Source organism: Xiphophorus couchianus, chromosome 4 (assembly GCF_001444195.1).
Source record: "Xiphophorus couchianus chromosome 4, X_couchianus-1.0, whole genome shotgun sequence".
Classification (NCBI taxonomy): domain Eukaryota; kingdom Metazoa; phylum Chordata; class Actinopteri; order Cyprinodontiformes; family Poeciliidae; genus Xiphophorus; species Xiphophorus couchianus.
In genome coordinates this window covers 20,699,456-20,719,704 of record NC_040231.1, presented here as the reverse complement: position 1 = coordinate 20,719,704, position 20,249 = coordinate 20,699,456, and the positions used below count along the sequence as shown (strand labels likewise).

Below are 20,249 nucleotides of genomic sequence, written 5' to 3'. Positions count from 1 at the left end.
TGTCCAGGAAACAGTGGCCGATGCGGGCTTCCTGTGTGACAGGTGTGCGATGGAGGCCTGACAGCTGCTGTCCTGTTCTCGCTTTCCCTCCGTTTTATTCCTCTCCCCTGTTCGAGCCAGCTGCAGCGGAGAGAGCGGCTCTGTTTGTTCTTACATCATCGCCGCTGCCTGCTGATTTATGGAGCACAGAAGTCTCAGATTAGACCCTGGCAACACACGCATCACAGCAAACGCAGCATCTTTTCATCTCGTTTCAGACCCCCGACTCTTTGCATGTTGAACCGCTTCGTGTGGCGGTAAAACCTGACACTGAGCTGTCACTAACCGCTAAGACAGGAAAACAAACAGGAGATTAGTCATTCTCCAGCATGATGTCTTGTATTTCATTTCATTCTGTGTTAAATGTCTGCTCTGTCACTGTGGAGCTGTCAGCGCTGACAAAACTGTCTGCAGCCTGAACTGCTCCCCAGCCTGCCAGCTCTCTCATACCTCTTCATTTGGCCTGCAGGCACACCAACAAAAGTGGCTGACATTAGCCAGGCGTTGGCTGGTAGGGTGCTGTGCATCATCACACAGGATCCCATAGTTTTCACAGCCCCCCCACTCTCCTACACACACACACATACAAACCACTAAGAAATGTGGTGGACTGCAGAGGAGGGGTGGGGTGTATTTAAGTGACAGGTTAGAGAGGAGCTTTGACAGTTTCTCCATTTAGCCTACAGCCTGCTCATGCTGGAAGCTGCCAAAATAAATACCAGCTATTCCTGCAGGACACAATCCGACTACAGGACGCCGCCACCGCCACAAAAAAAAAAAAAAAAACTCCCCCAAAAAAGAGTGAGCTAGGGGAAGAAAGAGGACAACTGATGTACCAATAACATGCCGATTACACAAAATAATTGACTAATTAGCATGGCCCACTGTTATGTCACAGTCAGAAAGTTTACATTGAGCATCCTGCCACAATGAGGAAACTTATCTTTAGTGAATTTTGTTTAAATTTGCTAAATATATGGATCCAAAAGGCATAAAAATGTCACCTAGAAATTGTATGGAAGTCTAAAGTCTTAAATTAAGTTCAAGGTGAATGACAAAGAAAACATACAACTTTATATTGATTCTTTCTGTCAAGAATAAGTAAGTTACGAATCTGTAATATCTGTATCTATTCTCTGTGCCTCGACATATTACTAGATGATATCAGGAAAACATGGTGTTCCGACACTACTGGTAAAAACTGCTGTGGTAATACTGATTATGATGAACCTCTATGTTCTGATTCTTCTTTTGCTTACAGTTCCACAATGTTCCCATGCAGCCCTACTTTGTGTGCAAAATCTGGAGTGAAAACTGGCAAAGTCAGATTGGAAACATCTATTAATCTGACCTACATGTAAATGAAAGACATTTAAAAGTTTAAGTATTGAAGAAGTAATTTTGGTCTTTTACCGTCTATTTGATTTTTGCCTACGCTCAGAATTCATATGGATCATTGTTGTGAAGTTTAGACTTTGAAGATGAAAACACAGTGAAGCATACCAGTTGTGTATGACACCGGTCCAGTAAAACTCAGTTTTATTTAATTGAACCTGACCATAAGCAGAACCATCTAATGGTTCTGAAGTTGTAATTTTAGTAATAACTTGCTCATCAAAGTGAGTGCCACTCTTTGACACATTCGAAAAATCTGTGACCTCTCTTTAGTACAGTGCATGTGTCTGTAAGCTGTTAAAACGTTTAGAGGGACAATACATTTATGTCAAAGGATTCAGTTTGTCTGAATGTGCTTTTTATGTGTGTGCGTGTGTGTGTGTGTGTGTGTGGAGAGAGAGAGAGGAAGGAAGGCTGGAGCCGAGATTAAGGTCTGTGCGACTAACTGGTAACACAACGGCACTCAGTGGCTCAGCTTCCCATTTGAAGAGACGGAACCATCTGTGTGGCACAGGATCTGTTTCCAGGAGATAACGGCATTTTTAATTTTGCAAATAATGTAAGGAGACAAACAGAGCGAACGTGACAGACATGCCTTCCTTCCCACTCTGCGGCTGCACGCTCCACCGTTGCAGCACTTCCTAAGATTTCCAGCGAGAGGACTTCTTTGGAGTGGTCCATGTCCAGTTTTTTTTTGTTTTGTTTTGTTTTTGCTTGTTTATCCCCTCGCTTTTGATAAAGGTCTCAGTTGGAGGCTAAAGGGGAAGGGAGGGATTCATTTTGCGAGTTATGGGTGGTGATATGGAGTTCCCTTTTTTGCTGTTGACCTGTCCTCTTGATTATAACAGAGTCCAGTGCTACTGTAGATTAGCCCAGCTGTTTCCTCAGTCTGACTCCGAACTGAACAGACTTCCTACCGTGAAGTCGGCGGGGCGGGAGGTGAGACGGTGCAGCGAGGAGGCTGAGAAAGAGAAGGCGAAGAAGGTCGAAGGAGGGTCAGAGGTCAGCAGGCATGCGGGGAAGTAAAAGGTGAGGAAAGAGAGCAGGAGGTGAATCTGGCACAAGACGAGGAAGGGAGGAGGAGGATGTGTTTTTCTTAGCCTGCAGCTATCAGTAGGTGATGTGTTTTAACCTTTACTTTTTAGTTTCTTCAGGATTGGTAATCTGGAGAAAGCAGCAGAAATTACGACCGTGTGTGCACTGTGTTCGATCCCACATATCCTGGCAGTGAAAAGTGTAAAGAGAGAAAGAGTGATACTCCTAACACACAATTGTGGCTCTCCGCCCTCTGCTTGGCTCCCACGCTGAGCCGTCAGCGGGCCAAGCATCCAGAGAGTGTGTTTCTCATTCCATCAGATGTTGGGAAGCTGCCTTGGTTCTCGACTCTGGTCTCTGACATTCTCAGTCTCCCCAGAGAGGCTGGGCAGCCTTGTCGCAGTAATATCAAACACATGTGGACCAGGGCAGAGCAGACCAACATACAGCTACACACACACATATGGATGAGGCCCAAGGCAGCCAGAACTTTACTGCTCTTTCTCAGCAGGAGGCTACATAGCAGGATAACATTAACCACCAGGATCATCACCTCATATATTGCTACCATATTTACATAAAACAAACAATGGTTTTGATATATCTGTACTGTAAAATCAGACTTAGAAACAACCTGGAGCTCCAGTCCTGCTCAACAATTAATCTCCCTTCTTGTAAAAAACAAAAAAAATACCAATGAAATTATAGTTAACATCTCCAGTCAAACATAACCTATCATCAATGCCTTCCATGGTTTTATGAGTTCACACTCAGACCTGTGGTTTTATGAGTTCAAATAGTGGAAAATGTTTCAACATTCAAAGCACTTCTGTACCCAGCTTTTGGAAATTTCTCTGCAACTCCTTATTTACCAACAAAAAAACAACAGTACATATTTATGCACTGTGTAAACATCCTGATATCAGCTAATAAGATGAAAATTAATCCAAATATTCCTAATTGCCACAAACACAAACATGAAGTATGCAGTTCTGTCAATCACTTTGTTTTTTCTTTATTTTGTTTTTTTGTTTATAGATTGAATGTGAATATTTGTTTCACTTGTTCAGACAATGCATACACAAGAGCAAATACGCGACGTGTGCAATTATTGCACTATATTACAAAATATTGCAAGAATGGTATCAGTTGACGCAGATAGATGACCTCTCCACTTCTCTATTTCTCTATTTCCCATCTGTCATTGCAATGCATACACACCTCTCCGTGTGACTATTTTACAAAACACTGTTATCTGTAACATGTGTAGGCATCTACTGCAATGAGACTTCATCCAGCAGGCTAAATATCTTATTAGTATGCAAAGCAGGAGTTGCTGGAACATAATGGCCAACATATATCGCATTCCAAACAGTTCTTCGCAATAATAACATTGAGCACACTGATATTGCAATGATGATATTAATGGTGCAGTCCTAAAACACACTGCGTAAGTCTTTGTCAGTACAGCACCACAGAAGTACTTACTGAAAAGTTTGAAATGTCACTAAACCAGTGAAAAGGATTTGATTGTTTTTGCACAATGAACTAGTTATTATTGCTTGCATAAATGTGATGCAAGAATTCTTTTATAGTGTTTTTTTTAGGCAACAATGGCCTAATGGGATCAATCACCTCCTCCTTTGCAATCAACCAACACCCAAAGAGATGACAGCTGAGTGAGGAAGCTGTGGCTTCGTGAGCCAATCAGAAATAGTGGGCTGCCGGAAAAACGTGTAAAAGGTGACAAATATCAAATACAAAGACCATTATATCTGTTTGTTGACTTACACAAACATATGTAAACAAAAGCGCACACAGAACAGGCCTGTTATTTTTGGCTGCTGCTTTCCTTGTTTTGTTTGTGACGGCCCAGGTGTCTGTGCTGTGCTGACCACCTGACCGGCTCAGCGCACGCTCACGCTGCCGCCCACCCAGGGCCATCTGCTCGGCTCATTAATTAGGAAGCAGCCGGTTTCACCTGCACTGCCCGCATTCAGATCACAATAATTAACCACACACAAAGCTGGGCTCAACGAGCCCACGCAATCGTACGGTAAACACAAACTGAGCTGGGGTCCAGATTCTGCAGTTGTCAAAAAACAGAGAGTGAAGAAGAGTCTTTTTTTCATTTGAACAGAAACTTTTTAAGTTTTAAAAAATAGTAGTGTTTTCTGTTCTTCAACACCAGATGAATCCTGAAGCGAAATCTGGCAACGCTGGCTCAAATGAATACATAACACAAATTTGTTAAGCTACAGTAGAGGCTCTTCTGACATCCTCCAAAGAAAACAGGTTCCTTATCGCTGGCTGGTGGTATGTTCCCAGTATATAAACACAGAAGACCGTGCACCTGTGGTAGATGGGAAGTGAATAAACACTCTGCAGGCTGGGGGTCATAATGAATGGGCTGCCTTTTAAGAGAGCTCCTCAGTGATGAAGTAGGGACATCTGCCTTTAGCGAGCGGAAGGCCCTGCTGATCAGAGGGAGGAAGAGATGCTCTCTTTGCGGCGATGAAGGGATAATGTGCGGTGAGGCAGGGTGTCTGCACTGCGGTTTCACCTCTGCAACCTCCCCATCCATTCTTCGAGACTATTATCAACTCTTCAATTATTCAGATGATATTTACCAGGGCCAATTATATAGGGTTGTGTCCTGCAGAGAAAATGGCCAGTGTTTTACTGTTGCACTTAGAGGAAGAAGTTTGCTGCTGAAGCTGTTCAAGTAGGGGAGGTGGAGTGAAAGCCTCTATTTGCTGCTTTTGTAGAGTTGCTGTAAACCCTTTGAAATATTTCACAGTTGAAATGTTTCGTCATTTTCTAAGATAAATTTTCAAGTTCTCTCCTCATTAAGCGTATCAGCACAGGAATACATGGCAGACTCAACCAGATAGGATTCTAGTCTCACTGTTTTATTTTTCCTACACAGACGCAGCGATGATGCGCACCAACACAAAAAAGGTGGATGGGGCTTTATTGTGGGTCTCACAACAGTTCAGTCCAGAGTAAATGATGCATTTATCCTCGCACACCCATCACCTTTGTGCAGCATGGATGGACACTAAAATCACAGAGAGGAGAGAGGTCTGGTGTCATCACTTTGTCTCAGCATCTCTTTGATGTGCAGCACATACTGCCGGGGTGAAACAACTCATGACCCCCTCTTTTGTCTTTCCCTTTACAGGCTCTCAGAATTTGCTCACAACACTAAAATCAACCCAACAAACAAAAATGTGGTGCCAACATAACATCTGCAAATTACTTATTTCTTTTTAGGTATATTTGCTTCCATTTGTATGGTTGTATTAGTATATCTTTACACCTTCTTTGCTGTTTCAGCATATTGAAAATTCATAAAATGCTTAAAAGCACTTTAAGAATGGTATCCCAATTTACACCTTCACATTAACAAGCTTCTTACCAATCCTCAAGTGAACCTAGAAGTTTAAACTTGACCTTTCACAAATTTGAGCTTTCATATATGAAACAGCTTGCATTTAATAGGTTCTAATGAACTGCAGGTCCAATTAAAGTCCTTTGTTTCTTAGCAGTTTGAGTGTGCAGGTTTTTTTACTCACTTTGTGAAGGTCGAGGTCAAGCGGAGCGATAATCCACACCAAATCGCTTCTTAACAGGATTTTATATCGATTCAATCCTCATCGTCTTGGAAAAAAAAAAAAAAAAAAAGTACACTAAAAATGAGTAAAAATTAAAGCCTTTGTTGGGTTATTCCCTTTTTCTAAAAATATACGATGGTATAAAAATGTTTAACTTTCCTTTGGGTGCTCTAATAGGGTCCAGGTTAAATAAGTCTTAGGCTGTGAGGTATTTATCTTCTTAATAAAAGATAAAAGAAAAAATAAGACCAAAACAAGGGCTGTTGGATCCTTAGGAAAACTGCTGTCTTTGGTTTTTCAATCTGAGATATAAATTTATTATTTGTTGAAGCAGAAAAGCTTCTTGTGTTTGCGATGCGACAGAATCAGAACTTGTCCCAGTCGTGTATATTCGCTCCCTGGCACTTTCTGATCATCCCAGACAGATGAGACAACACAGTGTCATTTCTACAGCAGGAACGAGGTCCCGTTTGTTTTTGACATACAAAAAGTAACTAATTTGTCACTCTAAGTCCAAAAAGCCTCACCATGTGAGGTCACATTAAGATGCAGATCCTCAGGGCTGCAGGGTGCGCCTATAATCCCCCCCCTACCCAAACAACTTTACAGTCTTCTTAGCTCACAGTTGAACCCACAGTTCATGGTGTCAGAGGCAAGTTCTCATACATCCAATCCGAGAAAAAAAAAATATAGTTTTTCTCTTGTTTGTTTCCAGCCTGCGGACAAAGCTGCCCCACCTCCACGTTTCTATGTTCGGTGCTTGTCCTCCTCCGACGCGCCGATCGTCCGTCAGGCTGCGCTCAGATGGTTGTTGTATTAAACCTTCACTTCCAGGAGAAATAAAAACACGCTGTCATCGGAGCAGACCAGGAGAAGTCTTTTTTTTCCTCCAGTGCACGGTATTGGGTATTTTTACGACTTGTTATGTCCTCGGTGATGAGTGGAGCTGGCGAGCTCACTGTGCGCAGTAACCGCGGCGCTCTCCTCCTCCTCCTCTCTCTCTCTGTGTCCTCGCTGTAGCCTTCTGTCTGCGTTTAAACACCATCTGGAGCTCCTAACCTCTCTCTCTCTCTCTCTCTCTCCTTCCCTCTCTCTCTGTCTCTGTGGGTACCATAAGAAACAAACAAAAAAAAAAATATAGCAACTATTTCACACGAATCCTTTCTAAACAGAAGAAAGTAATCTCATATTGGTGCAAATCTATTCAAACAATCTCACATCTTCTGAAATACCTTACAAACTGTAATATTTAAACTCTTGCCGGCCTTAAACTTTATATTTAATTGTTTCAATGACCAACACGAAACAAAAAAAATGTCTTCACCCAAAAATTTCTAAACTAAATAGAAGTATGCCCGACTTAATCATTTCAGTCTCAGACCCCCACCGAGGGATCGAGAACTGAGTCAAACTATTATCCATTTCACCGTCTGTCGGTGGGGGCCGCTGTTTCCTCATATCAGGGCGTTAAGGAGAAGGACAGTAGCAGCGTTGTGGAGATTTTATTTACTTTATCTAACTCTTTAATGGGGGCTTTTTGGGAGCAGAATAAATGTAAAAGAATGTGTTTGCGGGCATATGAGTAAACAGTGAATTGTGACATTCTTTTCATGGAGAGTTCCCTCTGTGGTCTGATCTGAAGATGGAGAAAATGTAATCAGTGGTAGGCCAGGGCTGATTATTACACCTTCCACACTGGCATCACATCATCATCTTTTATTGCTTCTTTAAATTAAAGGTGTTGACTCAAGATGGGTATGATTTTCCTTTTATCAGGTTACACGTAACAGCGAGTACTTATAGTTCAGATTTTCTAAGTGATGATTTATGATGCTTTTTATCAGTTGTTCTGCATTTTGTAGAAGACAGATTTATTGTCATGAGTTTGTAGAAAAGAACATAAGCCCTACGAAAGGAGAATAGTTGACAGTAAAGGTTTGTTGATTTAAAACAATTCAAACTGAAAATGCTTATATTTGTGGGATATAACGCTGTATTAGTGGGTAATAAATATCTATATTTTCACAAGGACAGCTAAACATTTTTGCTGTGTTTTCATCCAAACACCCTCCATGATGACACATTAGCCAAGGCTGATGACTGCATCAATAAGCCTAATTGCAGAGAAGAAGCCAATGTCTGGATTTTGTGGGAGAATGCTGCTTGTGCAACGACATCAATGAGACGCACTTGTGCTTTTTCAAGTTTTGCAGTATCTTTGGAAATCATACCAGTGAATGAACTCCAGATCAACATAACATGCATTTAGGGCATTAATGTGGAAGCTGCCCAGGAGAGAAAATGTCTTTCTTTCTGTCTGTCTATCTATCTCAACTTATTGCTTACAGAGTCACTGGGCTGTAGGTGGGAGCTGGAGCAGGGGACATTCATACAAGAGCAACCAGTCAATCATGGAACAAGGCTAAGAAATAGGACAGACAAGTAGTAATGCATTCATCCCAAAGAGTAACTTAGAGATAATTTTTGCACTATCACTTGTACTGGGTACTCCAGTTCTCTCTGCCATCGTATTTTATGACAGAAGCCCCATCTTCCATCTGTCTATCTGTAAATAACTCTGGTGAGGTGACTGTGGCTTCTGAACTCTGGAAAAAGTGTCGTATTTGCATTCTGCAGTTCAGTGTTTCCTTACATGCTTACAGATGCATTCGTACTCATTCCTTCCACTGCAAGTAAGGAGACTAATAGATAGTAATTTTACATAACATCACTTCTGAACAATCCAAAACTATCTCTTTAACTATCTTTGGTCGTCTTAGAAATTATGGATAACATCCTTGTGCAGTAGCTAAAGCATTTAAATAAGCTTTGGGAAAACCAGTATATTTATACATTGACTAGATAATACATTTTGTATTTGCATGAGAGCAGGAATTATGTATGAATCTGCAGCTTTTTAATAGTTTGAACCTTGACAACACCATAAAAAGTCTTGTTGTGATTACTAAACATAAAACATACCCTGATGTTAATAATGTTCTAACACATTCATCATATATTGTCTCAGTCTTATTTGTTGAAATGGCAGCAAAGACTTTGCCATACACTATGCACAAGTAACGCTTAATATCTCCAAGTCATATTTAATTGACTGTTTCAACCTTTTATTGGCATCAAGGTGACTAAATTGCCTGTAAAGGACAATGCACATGAATGCAAAACCTCAGTTAGTCTGCCAAGTTTGCAAACTTTAAAGCAGTAGAACAAAGTAGAAGAAAATCATCTAACAGGCCTCTACGGTTAAAAATAAACGGTGTTTTTGAAAACAAGAAAATTTTATGGCAATTTTTTTTTTCATTAACACAACAGCGATGTATTTTACTGTTTTAATGCCATGTAGACATTTTATTATTTGTTAAAATTTATATAGCTTGTAAGCAGATAAACAACTCTATTAGTCAGGCAAATAGAAAGACACAAAGAGGGAAAAGGGCAGGTACAGTACATCTGCTGCCGCTATGGTGAGAATCCTCCACCTGTCCGCACTGGTCTGTTAGGCCCTTTGCCCCACCCGCCTGCCCTCTATCAGACACACACACACATACATACACGTACATAGCCATGGAAGGGGGACAGAAGACAAAGCCGACACCCTCCTGACCTCACCTGTGTCTACAGAACAAACAGAACCAGCTTGTAAAGTACACACAGACAGCTGCTGAGCCCCGACACCAGTCACACCAGCCTCCAAAGCACTGAACACAAACACTCCCTTGATTAGGATCAGTTGCCTGCATCCGCAATGAGAAAAAAAAAATATCTTCAGGTACAAATAGGTTCTGTGAAGAAATTGGTATTTGCTCAAATTGCAATTTCCAATTTCTAATTAAACTGGTGTTTTGATTCTGACTAAACATCTCAAAACACAACTTAGCGTAAAATACATGTCCACTATACCTGTACACAGATGCATGGGCATAACTTAAATCTGCCAGAGTTAAGGTGGGCGATAAACTTCTGGAAGCATAGCTTGTAAGCATTTCAGTAACTGCTCTGGAATAGGGTCAAATGTGAACTAAAAGGTGAACAGTAAAGTCAAAGCCAATTCATAAGGTTCACCTCAAGCATTGTCTTTGTTCATGTGAATGAAAAATGAATGGAAGTGGATGCAAAGTCATTGTGAAGATAGAAAGACCTATGTGTGTTTGTCTATCTTCTTAGTATGTCAGAGCGGAGGGCGTTTCCCTTCGTGCAGAATACTGAAAACAGTAGTGTATGTGTGGCCTTGACTGACAGAAAGGTTGGCAATGAGGGCTGCATCCAAATAAAGAATTCCTGTCAAGGTGACAGCTCCAAGATTGACAGGATGCTATTCTCCATGGGAACAGTGTCAGTCAACCTGTCAGCCTCTCTGTAGAGACAGCCTCTTACTCCTCTTAATTTGGCCTTTTGTTGCGCGGTCACCAGGTTACCTCTGACGCTCCATGTGGCCAGCCTGATAAACTGCACAATGAGACACACACAAGGCGAGAACTCACCTCGATGAACTCCCCGCAGCATAATGCTGTGACTGGAAGTCTCTTTGATGGCGCTAATGACAAAGGCACCTTTGTCTAGCCTTCGTCTCACTCCTCTATCTCTCTGTCACCTTGCAAACACCTCATCCTCGCCTCCTTTATTATGTTGACAGCATCTCCTGGATGGTTGGGCACTTTCTGAAATGCAAGAACTGACACTGGTCATTGTTCTGCAGTGGGAATGATGATTTGTGTCTGTGTAAATACTGAGTCAGAGTAAAAGGCAGGAGAGACAGAGAGAAGTTTGCAGCATTTCCTCCACTCGCACATTGTAAATCCTTTCCTATTGCAGCAGTCACAGGCTAGTGTGTTGAAAAGAGATAAGGCTCTGAGCTGACTGAAAGGAATGCCAGACTCATTGTGTTCCTGTGCTTCTCTGTCTTCTCCTATCCTTCCCTTTCCTCATTTGTGTAAATTCAACACAAACTATTATGAAACTGCTGTTAACGTCATTGACCGAGGGTCTCATATCATGCCAAACTGTATCGTCATCCTGACATAGTGGTTTGATTTGAGTTGAAATCTTTTCTCATGAATCCCATATATCCTGTGGAAATATAGGATCAGTAATTTAAACTCTGTTCTTTGTAATATTTTACTTAATAAGACGCTGGCCTCTTCCCTTACATCTTAAACATGAGCATGTCACAAAAAAGGAGCACAATAAAAAAAGAGAGTGTCTCTGCATTGTGACACAGTGTAGCAGATTATTGACCCACATATTCAAGTACACAAACTGGAATGCTGCTTTTACAAATTTTACTTATGGACCCTTGTGACATTTTCTTTGAAATGGAGCGGTAAAGTGTTGCCTGACTGCAAGACAGGAATTGAAATATCAAAACCTTGAATACAATCATTTTTCACCCATTCCATTAGCACTGAAAGCCACATTTTATTTCTGTATATATAGCTAGCTAGCATGCATCCATCTAGCTTGGAGATGGATGCATGCTCCATCTCCTAGCTAGTTTGTCATTTTACATCAAGAATACTAATTGAATGGGACTAATTGGGCTGGTGAGTCCCTGGATGACTAATATTGACGTATTATTTGATTTAAATATTGGCATGTTAATATACGGAGTACAACCAAATGAGCCATTGAATGTGTACTTTGACCAGGACAAGATGGAGTCAGAGAGAGCTCTAAGCACATGGCCAGATATGACTCGCAGAACTGCAAATTAACGGAGGAGGAAGTGACACCTGATTAGGTCTGGTGTATATTTTAGAACAAGACATTGAACCTGAACTTCTAAGGAAATGGACAGCAAAGCATCCTAAGTGACGATTAGCTGAATGTTAAATGGACTGAATAAATTTAGTGCTTTTTCAGTCATTTCAGTCACTCAAATTACAAGGACGCAGAGTTAGTCAGATCAGAAGGAAGCTTGGAGTTCAGTGTCATGCTCAAGGACACTTTGGAAGGATGGTTGGTCAAAGATAATATCGAACAGACAGAAAGACAGACAAACAGAAAGATCGACAGACAGACTTTCCCAGGAGACGGGGTGTTCATGTGTGTGCGTGTGTGTATTGGTTGCAGACAGTTGGTGGTACTGGCACTGGAGATAGTGAGCAGAGGGGGATGAGGCACTATATCAAGTTGTGAACATCTGTTCCTCATAGAAACCACAACACTGGTAGTGAGGAAATAAAGAGGATAACTGCTCTCTGTTTCTCTCAGAGACACACACTTTGTTACTACCTTGTCTTGCCAAACACACACACCCCCACGCACACAGCCATCACTTTTATTCTGATTTACTCAACATTTACCTCTTCTGACATCATGATCACTGCACAACTTTTCTCAAAATTTTGTAAAATCTTTTTTTTTTCCTCTTTTTTTTGATTAGTTTGTTTCAGTCTGGAGATGTAAGGAATTAACCAGGGATTTAGTCAATAAAATGCGAACTGCATTTTCAGGTAATGTGCAAATTTATAAAACGTTGGTTTTATGCATTGGCAAATTTTGTGTCGTCACGCTGAACATGACAGTTTTATTTATCAGGCTAACTGCAGACCTTGTGACCTGACAAAAGTGTGAGGCAAACCACACGAAGAACAGAAGATAACATCATTCAAACTACCAATAATAAGAGATAAGAGCCATGAGCAACTTGTCTTTACATGCACCTGACAGCTGACCTGTGCTTCTGGAGCAGTCATTTGGCCAGCAGAGACAGATGTAGACAATTGCATAAGTTCCTTTTGGAAGCTGTTCACATTTTTTCACACCAGCTTGACAAAATAATAATACTTGACGATATTGACGATATTGCAAAATATTGTCAAGTAGTGTGCAAAAAAACTATGAATGAAAAAAATACCAAGAACTATTGGTTTTAAAAGATGCAGCCTGGAGAAAATTATAATTCTTGTATCTATACCTAAATTATGCAACTTAATCAAGCATCATCAATATTAAGTAAGCTGTAGAGTTATTTTTGATGTTTTGAAAAGCCATTACTGGTGGCACGTTTCTTTAGAGAAATGTAAAGAATATCCAATTCATATCTGTAGAGGATTAGGACTGGCATTCAAATTATGAAGTCTATGATACAGGAGACATGAGCCAATGCTTTGTTGAGGATTCTTTTCCAGCTTTTCCATCAAAGTCCCTTGATTTAGTCTGCTTTTCTTGCTCTGCCTCTCTCCCTCTATCCCTCTCATTGACGTACTTGCTCTATCTGGGCCTTTTGGGAGGGTGTGCTAGTGCTAGGTGGCAGTTCCTTATTGTGGAGTGTTTATACGAGTGTCTATGGTCGTGCATGTGTGTGTGACTCTGTGTGCTGGGTGCGACTGATAAGAACCAGGGAGAAGAGCCAGCGTGCCGACATATTCTTGCCACCGCGGTTATCGCCCGTCGCAGCTGTGCTTTAGCTCTGCGACATCTGCTCCTTCACAGGAAGCCTACGCTGTGGCACACAACACCTCCCAAACACACAAAAACACACCGGCGAGCGCGCACACGCACAAGCAGCGTGCTGTTGCTTCTCCATACAGTGTTAACATGCTGCTCGACTGTACATATCCATCCACATACGTTTAGACATCAGGTAAACTGCTTGAAACAAAAGGCTCATGGTGTTTACGGTCCAAAGTGGACCATTTTGATTTAGCTGCAAATGTGAATGTGTGAGTTGAAATTGTTTGAGCACCAACACCAGAGTTCTGGGTTTTTATCACAGAAATACAGGAGGGATGCTTATGACTAAGCCTAATTATAGAGGCCTTATCACTGCAACGCTCACAAAGCTCATTACTGCCAAAAGACGGGACACGCTGCAGGTAATTCACCACGTTGGGTATTAGTCCTCGCTCTGGCTTACCGTTCCTACATATTTAGAGCCTACAAAATTAGTCTTTTAAAGTCTGATTGTTAATGCATCTCTCTCATCACAACCTTCACTGATTCAAGTCAGGTTTTCATTTATACTTCAAGGCACTTCTTTTCCGTTTCTTCCAGAGTGCCTTTCAAGTGTTCCCCGTCAGTCTGCTGCAAGCTTGCCTTAAAGTTGTACCTCCGGCATTCACCAGGAGCCGTTTACGGCCACTTGGCTGTATGAGCATTAGGAATTCATTGAAGCCGAACTGCAAAACTCCAGAATGGAGTTGTGTTGTCTGCAGCTGTATGGGGAAGCCCAGAGGAAGACCCCCTCCACACACCCATTGCTCTAAAAACACCTCTTTCCCTTTCCTTTCCAGTGCCACAGGATAAATATGCTCCATGGACTTGTTAGCAACATTTGAACTTGACAGACCATGTGAAGTCCAAGATAATAAAGGGCATACTGTTGAATTCAATAGCAGTCTATCTCTAAATTGAAGCTTATATTTCACCCAGAGATTTCATGTCCTTCCAAGTTTGATACTAAGGCTTCAATCATCAGTTAGCAGGTTTACCAGTGATATGAAGAAACCTACCATTGCCCTTACAGCAAAGTCAACACAAACTGATTATCTGCCAATCACTTCGATTTAATGAGCAGACCAGACAGCTGCGGTACCCTCCATCACACTTCGCGGTTACAGCGTAGCCAGTAGATTTAATAAAACAGCTCCTGTAAGAGGACCGGCTCCTACCTTCAGTATATCTGTAAAGACTGCTGGCCACCAGCTTATGGTCGAGGCTTCCAGGTTGGAGTCTGTGGGCAGCGCGCTTCTCCCTCAGCTCCCTGTGGCTGATGAGTGTGACCGTGGGAACACATGGAGTAAAGGTAGGAGCAAAGGAGGACGATGTTGCTCCCAAGTCGTTCCTCTTTTGCCGCTCTAAGTGGACCTCGGCAGACATGCTAGCACTCCTTTCCAGGGTGGTCAGGTTGGAGACTAGCAGATTATTGACCTTCAGGTTTGACCTGCCCAGCAGCAAAGTGGTGTGAGACTTAAAATTGCTATTAGATCTGATAATTTCCCAGTTCAGCTTGTAGTTTCTTGTTTTCCTTCATAATCTTCGCCTTTGAGGCCCCAGGAGACAGTTGTGTGACCTGCTGAACCGCCATGCAAGGACACGGTAGTCTCAACTGTACACGACTCTTCAGATATTAAAAAGAAACAAAGACAGGAGTTTCTTCTTTCCTCCACGTACTTACTGCAGTCTTCGGTCCTGGTTGAATTTCTTCCTGGTGTCTCCTTGTTCTTACTTGCATATAGCTTTTGCTTTCAGCACATGTAAAACACCTTAGGGTCACTGTACCATCCGAAACTTTAACTCTTGTTCCTCCGTCTCAGCAGACCCCTTTACAGGAACATCTCTGAGCTAATTTAAAGGTTTCTTCTTTTCTGCTGGTTCTCTTCCTGCGTGTCTTATATTTTTCAGTAACGCCTGTGTGATGCAATCCAGAACGCGTGTGACTGAATGTCACCAGCCGGTCAGCTTGTCTTGTGGCTCCTGTAGAGGGGCTGTGCTCTCATGTGAACCCTCCTCCTACTCTACCCGCCACTGCAGCTCAAAAGAGAAGTGTGTGCCTGGATGTTACAGTTTTTTTTTTCTGTGTTGCAGGGCTGCAGCCTCTAGGGAGGCCAAGCAGCAAGGTTGCTTGTGTTGATAGCAGCAGACAACAGCAGGCAGCAGGACCTGGGCCTCCATGTGGGCTTCCTCTGTCAGGAACCAGCTGTGTCGTCCTGCAGCCACTTCTTCCCCTCCTGCATCCTCCGCTCTAAGGCACCTCACCCTTGCTTCTGTGCACCTTGCCTGGTGGCTCCAAAGAAGAGTTTTTTTGTTCCTTGTAATTAAACAAATCACCCCTCAGTTTGTTGTTTGGGTTTATTTATCCTTTCAACTGTTTAACTGTCTGCTCCATGTCTTACGTTGCTTTTTTGTGCATTATAATTGACCATGTGAAATAGGATGTGTTTCACAAAACTGCTAAGAGTACGCAAGAAAATATGAGTAAAATTTCATTAACTGTACACCTACCAAATGTTCTGACCTTTTTCATCCATAATTCAATCAAGTGGCAAAGTGTGCTCAGTACATGAAGACATTTCTATGATTCCTGTTCTGGCACAGGACACAACTTTATTGTTATGACAATAATTTTGGGGTGGGGGTTGTTGTATTGCAAGGTAAATCTACCAGGCACTTGATGATGTGTCAAGAGAGAACTGCAATCTTTCAATAAATCTTAAATCTGGAAATGAAAAAGGCAAACACAAATGTGTCCCCCGCCCCCCCCAGTAGTGAAAAACTTTGTGATTTCTCACAAGACTCGTTGCATGAACAAATGATTTTGTCAAAATTTATGTAGTAAATATAAATCCAAGCAGAAGATGTCAAAGTCAATCTTTAGACAAGAGCATGCTGGTTTACATAGCTTTGCTCAATGGTGTTGAACACATTACAATTCATTTTACTTGGAAATTTAAACAAGACCCCCAGTTGGTTATCAAATGTTTCCCAAGTTTCCAGCTCATGTCTCTTTGGGAATCACCTTTTTGTTGGTTTTCTATGTGTTCTTTGTTCAGATTGGTATTTTTGATATATTCTTGGAAATGGGAACCAGCTCTGTCTAGGCTGCTATGAAACAAAGTGCTTAAAGATTGAATATAAACTGCCTTAATTCTTTCCCTTCGATTGGGAGCCTTTTTATTTCTGAATGATTCATAACGTCAGAGTTAAAAGATTTAATATAAAAGATGTGATAAAACAAAAACAGCCATGAACTAAGTCAGTCTCATGATAAGTAAAATATAGAAAGAACAGGAATGACTCAGGACTTTTCATACCTCAGTTACACACATTTCAGCTTTGTACGACAGAGATTAATGGGGAAATCCCCATTCATCAAATGCAGTTATTATTTCAAAATACAAAAACAAGGAAGTCAAACTTTGTTCCCCTTGGAATTTTTTTTGTTGTTAATTTATTTGCCTTAGATCCACACAAAACTTAATTCTATCTAACTGGAACTTAGAAGATTGAGCTAATTGCAATTTTATTGCCAAGTTTTTTTTTTATTTCAAATATATAGAGACTGATTTTGGATGAGATTTGTCACAATTACATTTGACCAAACAGACCCAAAAATGCATAAAAATCTCAGCAATTCCTGACTTTGATATTGCAAAGAGAAAGAGTGAATAGTGCTCCATGGAGGCATTTTGGATTAAAGTAAGATTTCAGGTTGGTCATAAAAACATCGAGAGCTGAATCTGATTCACAGCATGAGAACATAAAAGAGCTGAGCAGAATAAGTGTCTAAACCTTTACCTGCCTTCCCTTACTCTAAACTACACACAGATATAAGTATTTTTATCTGGAAGTTACTATAAGTAGAATTATGATTAAAACATATTTCTGTTGTATTAATATTTGCTTTACTAACTTGAAACCAGTGTATTTTTGTTTTCATTCCATCAGAATTTCAGATTGTGTAGCAACAATGCTCCCCAGCAGTGACTCTGTCACAAGTTCTCATTGGTGCTAGGGCTCTGCAGATGAGAGAAGTGAGACGGGATGTGAGCAAACAGATGTGCCAAGCGCCTAGCTGAAACCAACACACAGATGGTCATCAGCAGAGAGGAAGTGAGAGAATCTGATGTGGCTTTCTCAGTATTTGGGCGTAGCGGGGGACAGTGACGGAGAACTGATTTCTCTATAAACCCTCAGAAAGTGCTGTTTACGAAATGGGGGTGGTTTTTAAATGTATTTTTACTTGAAACCATTGGAATTCCCCACCTTTGGTTACAGACATGTGGTATTTATAGGTTATATAGGTTTAATCAAGCTGGATATAAATATGATTGTGAATTAAGATTGCAAATTTCTGTCTCCCTTCTATGTTGAATTGCTTGACATTCTGCTTGGTTTACAAGGAGTAGAAAGTCATAACTTATGGACCACTTTAATTACAACAAAGGCAACACAAAATGCTTAAAAAAAAGATAAAGGCAGTACCAATGAACAACCAAGAAAAACAAAAGAACAGAGTAATCAAAGTCTAATCATTGAAAGCTGTAAATGAGATGACAGAGAAACGTTTAACATTTAGTTAATACACTAAGAAGCTCCTCGTTACCTTTCCAGTAATATCTGATTCCTTCTTAACTCTAAATGTTTCTTAATGCAGAAATGTGTCTCCTTTAGTACAAGGTGAGCAAGATTTTTGCTCATATTCAAGGTCAGTTACAGAGCAAATGTAGTAAAAGTCTGATAGTAACTCAATTTTTTTATCCAATTTTGATTTCTATATTTGAACTCTCCCTTTTGATAAACACAGTTTTGTGCTGTACCTGTTAGAGAAGCCTTTTGCTCCCTTGCTGCTCCTCCCCTTGCCTCCCCTCAGATGTTGGCAGGTATAAAATGAGTTTTTGAGGAGGGAGAGATAATGATTCCCCCATAATCACCAGAGACCAGCTCTGGTTCTGGCAGGTGCTATCACAGCAGCGACCCAGTCGTGCCTTCTCCCTCGAGATAAGGTCAGGGGGGGGGAATGATGGGACAGAGGATGGTTGGAGGGAGGAACGGCGAAGGAGAAGGAGAACGGGACAGAGGGGGGCAAAAACGTGAGTTACGGGAGAGCAACTAGCCTCTCCTTATCTCTCCCCAGCGGCTGCCGCTGCTGGCTTCCAGATGTGGCGAGCCAGGGCAGCCGTGTCAGAGAGATCCCTCTATCAGCGACACACAGGCACCCCTCACCAAATACAAACCCAGCAGGAGGACACACCAGGACTTCATTACCGCTTTAAACCTCCAATCAGCATGCAGGAGGGAGGCAAAATAATCTGCAAGTTTGCTGGTGTGTCATAAATCCTGCAGAAATGCATTCAAATCAGTCCTTCTTGTTTCCTGGCTAGGCTATTAATTGTACTGTATTAATTCACAACAGTGACCGAGTAAGTTTCACTCCTTTGCGAAGGTAAATGCACAAGTTGGTCGGGTTCAAAGCAAGTTTTCACCTTGTGCAGTGAAAGTAGAGCTTGTGAAAGTCAGTGGCTGGGACGGCTGGCGTCTGGTGGTGAGAAGCAGGCATATGGTGGAGCGTCTTGTCCGCCTGTGAGACACCTGGCCACCACTAACTGGATGAACTTTTCAACTGTGCAGCCATTACCAACAGTAGCTGTCTCATCCAACACACGTAAGCAGTGATGTGCAGCATTTGGAGAAATATTTCAACGATTACACAGCAGATTGAAACGAAAGTTAAAATCTTCAGCTTTATGTATATTAGAATTATCCTTTGCACTCAAACAAGGCTATAAATATTCTGCCTGCAAGAAGAGTGCACCAGGTGACATCTTGTACCCTTTATAGTCATGCCTCTCATGGTGAAGAGTTGGGAATTTGTTTCGACTTTTTAAACAACAGAGTCCCTTTTGTCTTCCAAAGGCTGAACCGAACACAATCACAAGCCCACACAAAGTCTTTGGGAAAAACAAAGCCTCCTTCCATCAGCATCAACTCCACTAACAAACAAATACGTCAGTCGAGGCTCGTTCACCTTTTTCCTCTCCATGGTGTTTTTAGAATACACACCTGTTTGGCACAGACATCGTCAGAGTAAACCTACAGATCTCAACAGAACTCTATAAGTTAAACCGTCCCCATCTGTCACAGTCAAGCTCCACACAGATGCAGACTGAGCGCCTCCTCTTTCTTATCCTTCTAACAGCAGCCTTGGCTCTCATTCAAGAACTGTCAAAGCACACCTGCTAAATTAAGCTGAGCCTCATACTCACACAGCCATGAAGCTCTGCAATATACTTTGTTTGTGCACATATTGGAAACAAACAAACAAAAAAAAAACATGTTTACACATCCAAATGTTGGTATATGCAAACTTACATGGACTTTATAGCGATATGTAAGGTTTCGTTGTTGGTATACAGTTAAAACCAGATATCAATGTGCACTTTATAACCTCCACAAGGCTGGATTATCTTTGAGTACAATTTCCAAGACACCTTAAACAACGTGCAAATATTAACAGCATGGGAATTTCGAGCCATCAAAGGTTCTCTGTCCCAGGGATTAACCTTGTTTTTAGAGAAACATTTGCATAACAGCCTCAGATGGAAACCAAAAGACATTGTGAAGATTCTGGTTGAAAATCTGGTAAAACATTGTAAACATAGTGACACAAATTCTGTACCGACATTGGCTGAAAGGATACTTAGC

The 20,249-nt window shown here is 41.4% G+C and overlaps 1 protein-coding gene across 5 annotated transcripts in view; it reads right to left on the bottom strand.

Moving 5' to 3' along the window:
* Window positions 1–15,568, bottom strand: part of cbfa2t3 (CBFA2/RUNX1 partner transcriptional co-repressor 3) — a 42,578-nt gene extending 27,010 nt beyond the window's left edge. For 2 of the 5 annotated variants that reach the window (XM_028014386.1, XM_028014389.1), the window contains exon 1: window positions 14,717–15,568. In XM_028014386.1, coding sequence (XP_027870187.1) covers window positions 14,717–14,924 — 208 coding nt within the window. In that variant the 5' untranslated portion in view covers window positions 14,925–15,568. Of the gene's footprint in view, window positions 1–6,047; window positions 7,173–14,716 lie in introns of those variants that run through there. The other 3 variants (XM_028014388.1, XM_028014385.1, XM_028014390.1) reach the window with 3 other exon arrangements.
* Window positions 15,569–20,249: the final 4,681 nt, after the last annotated feature.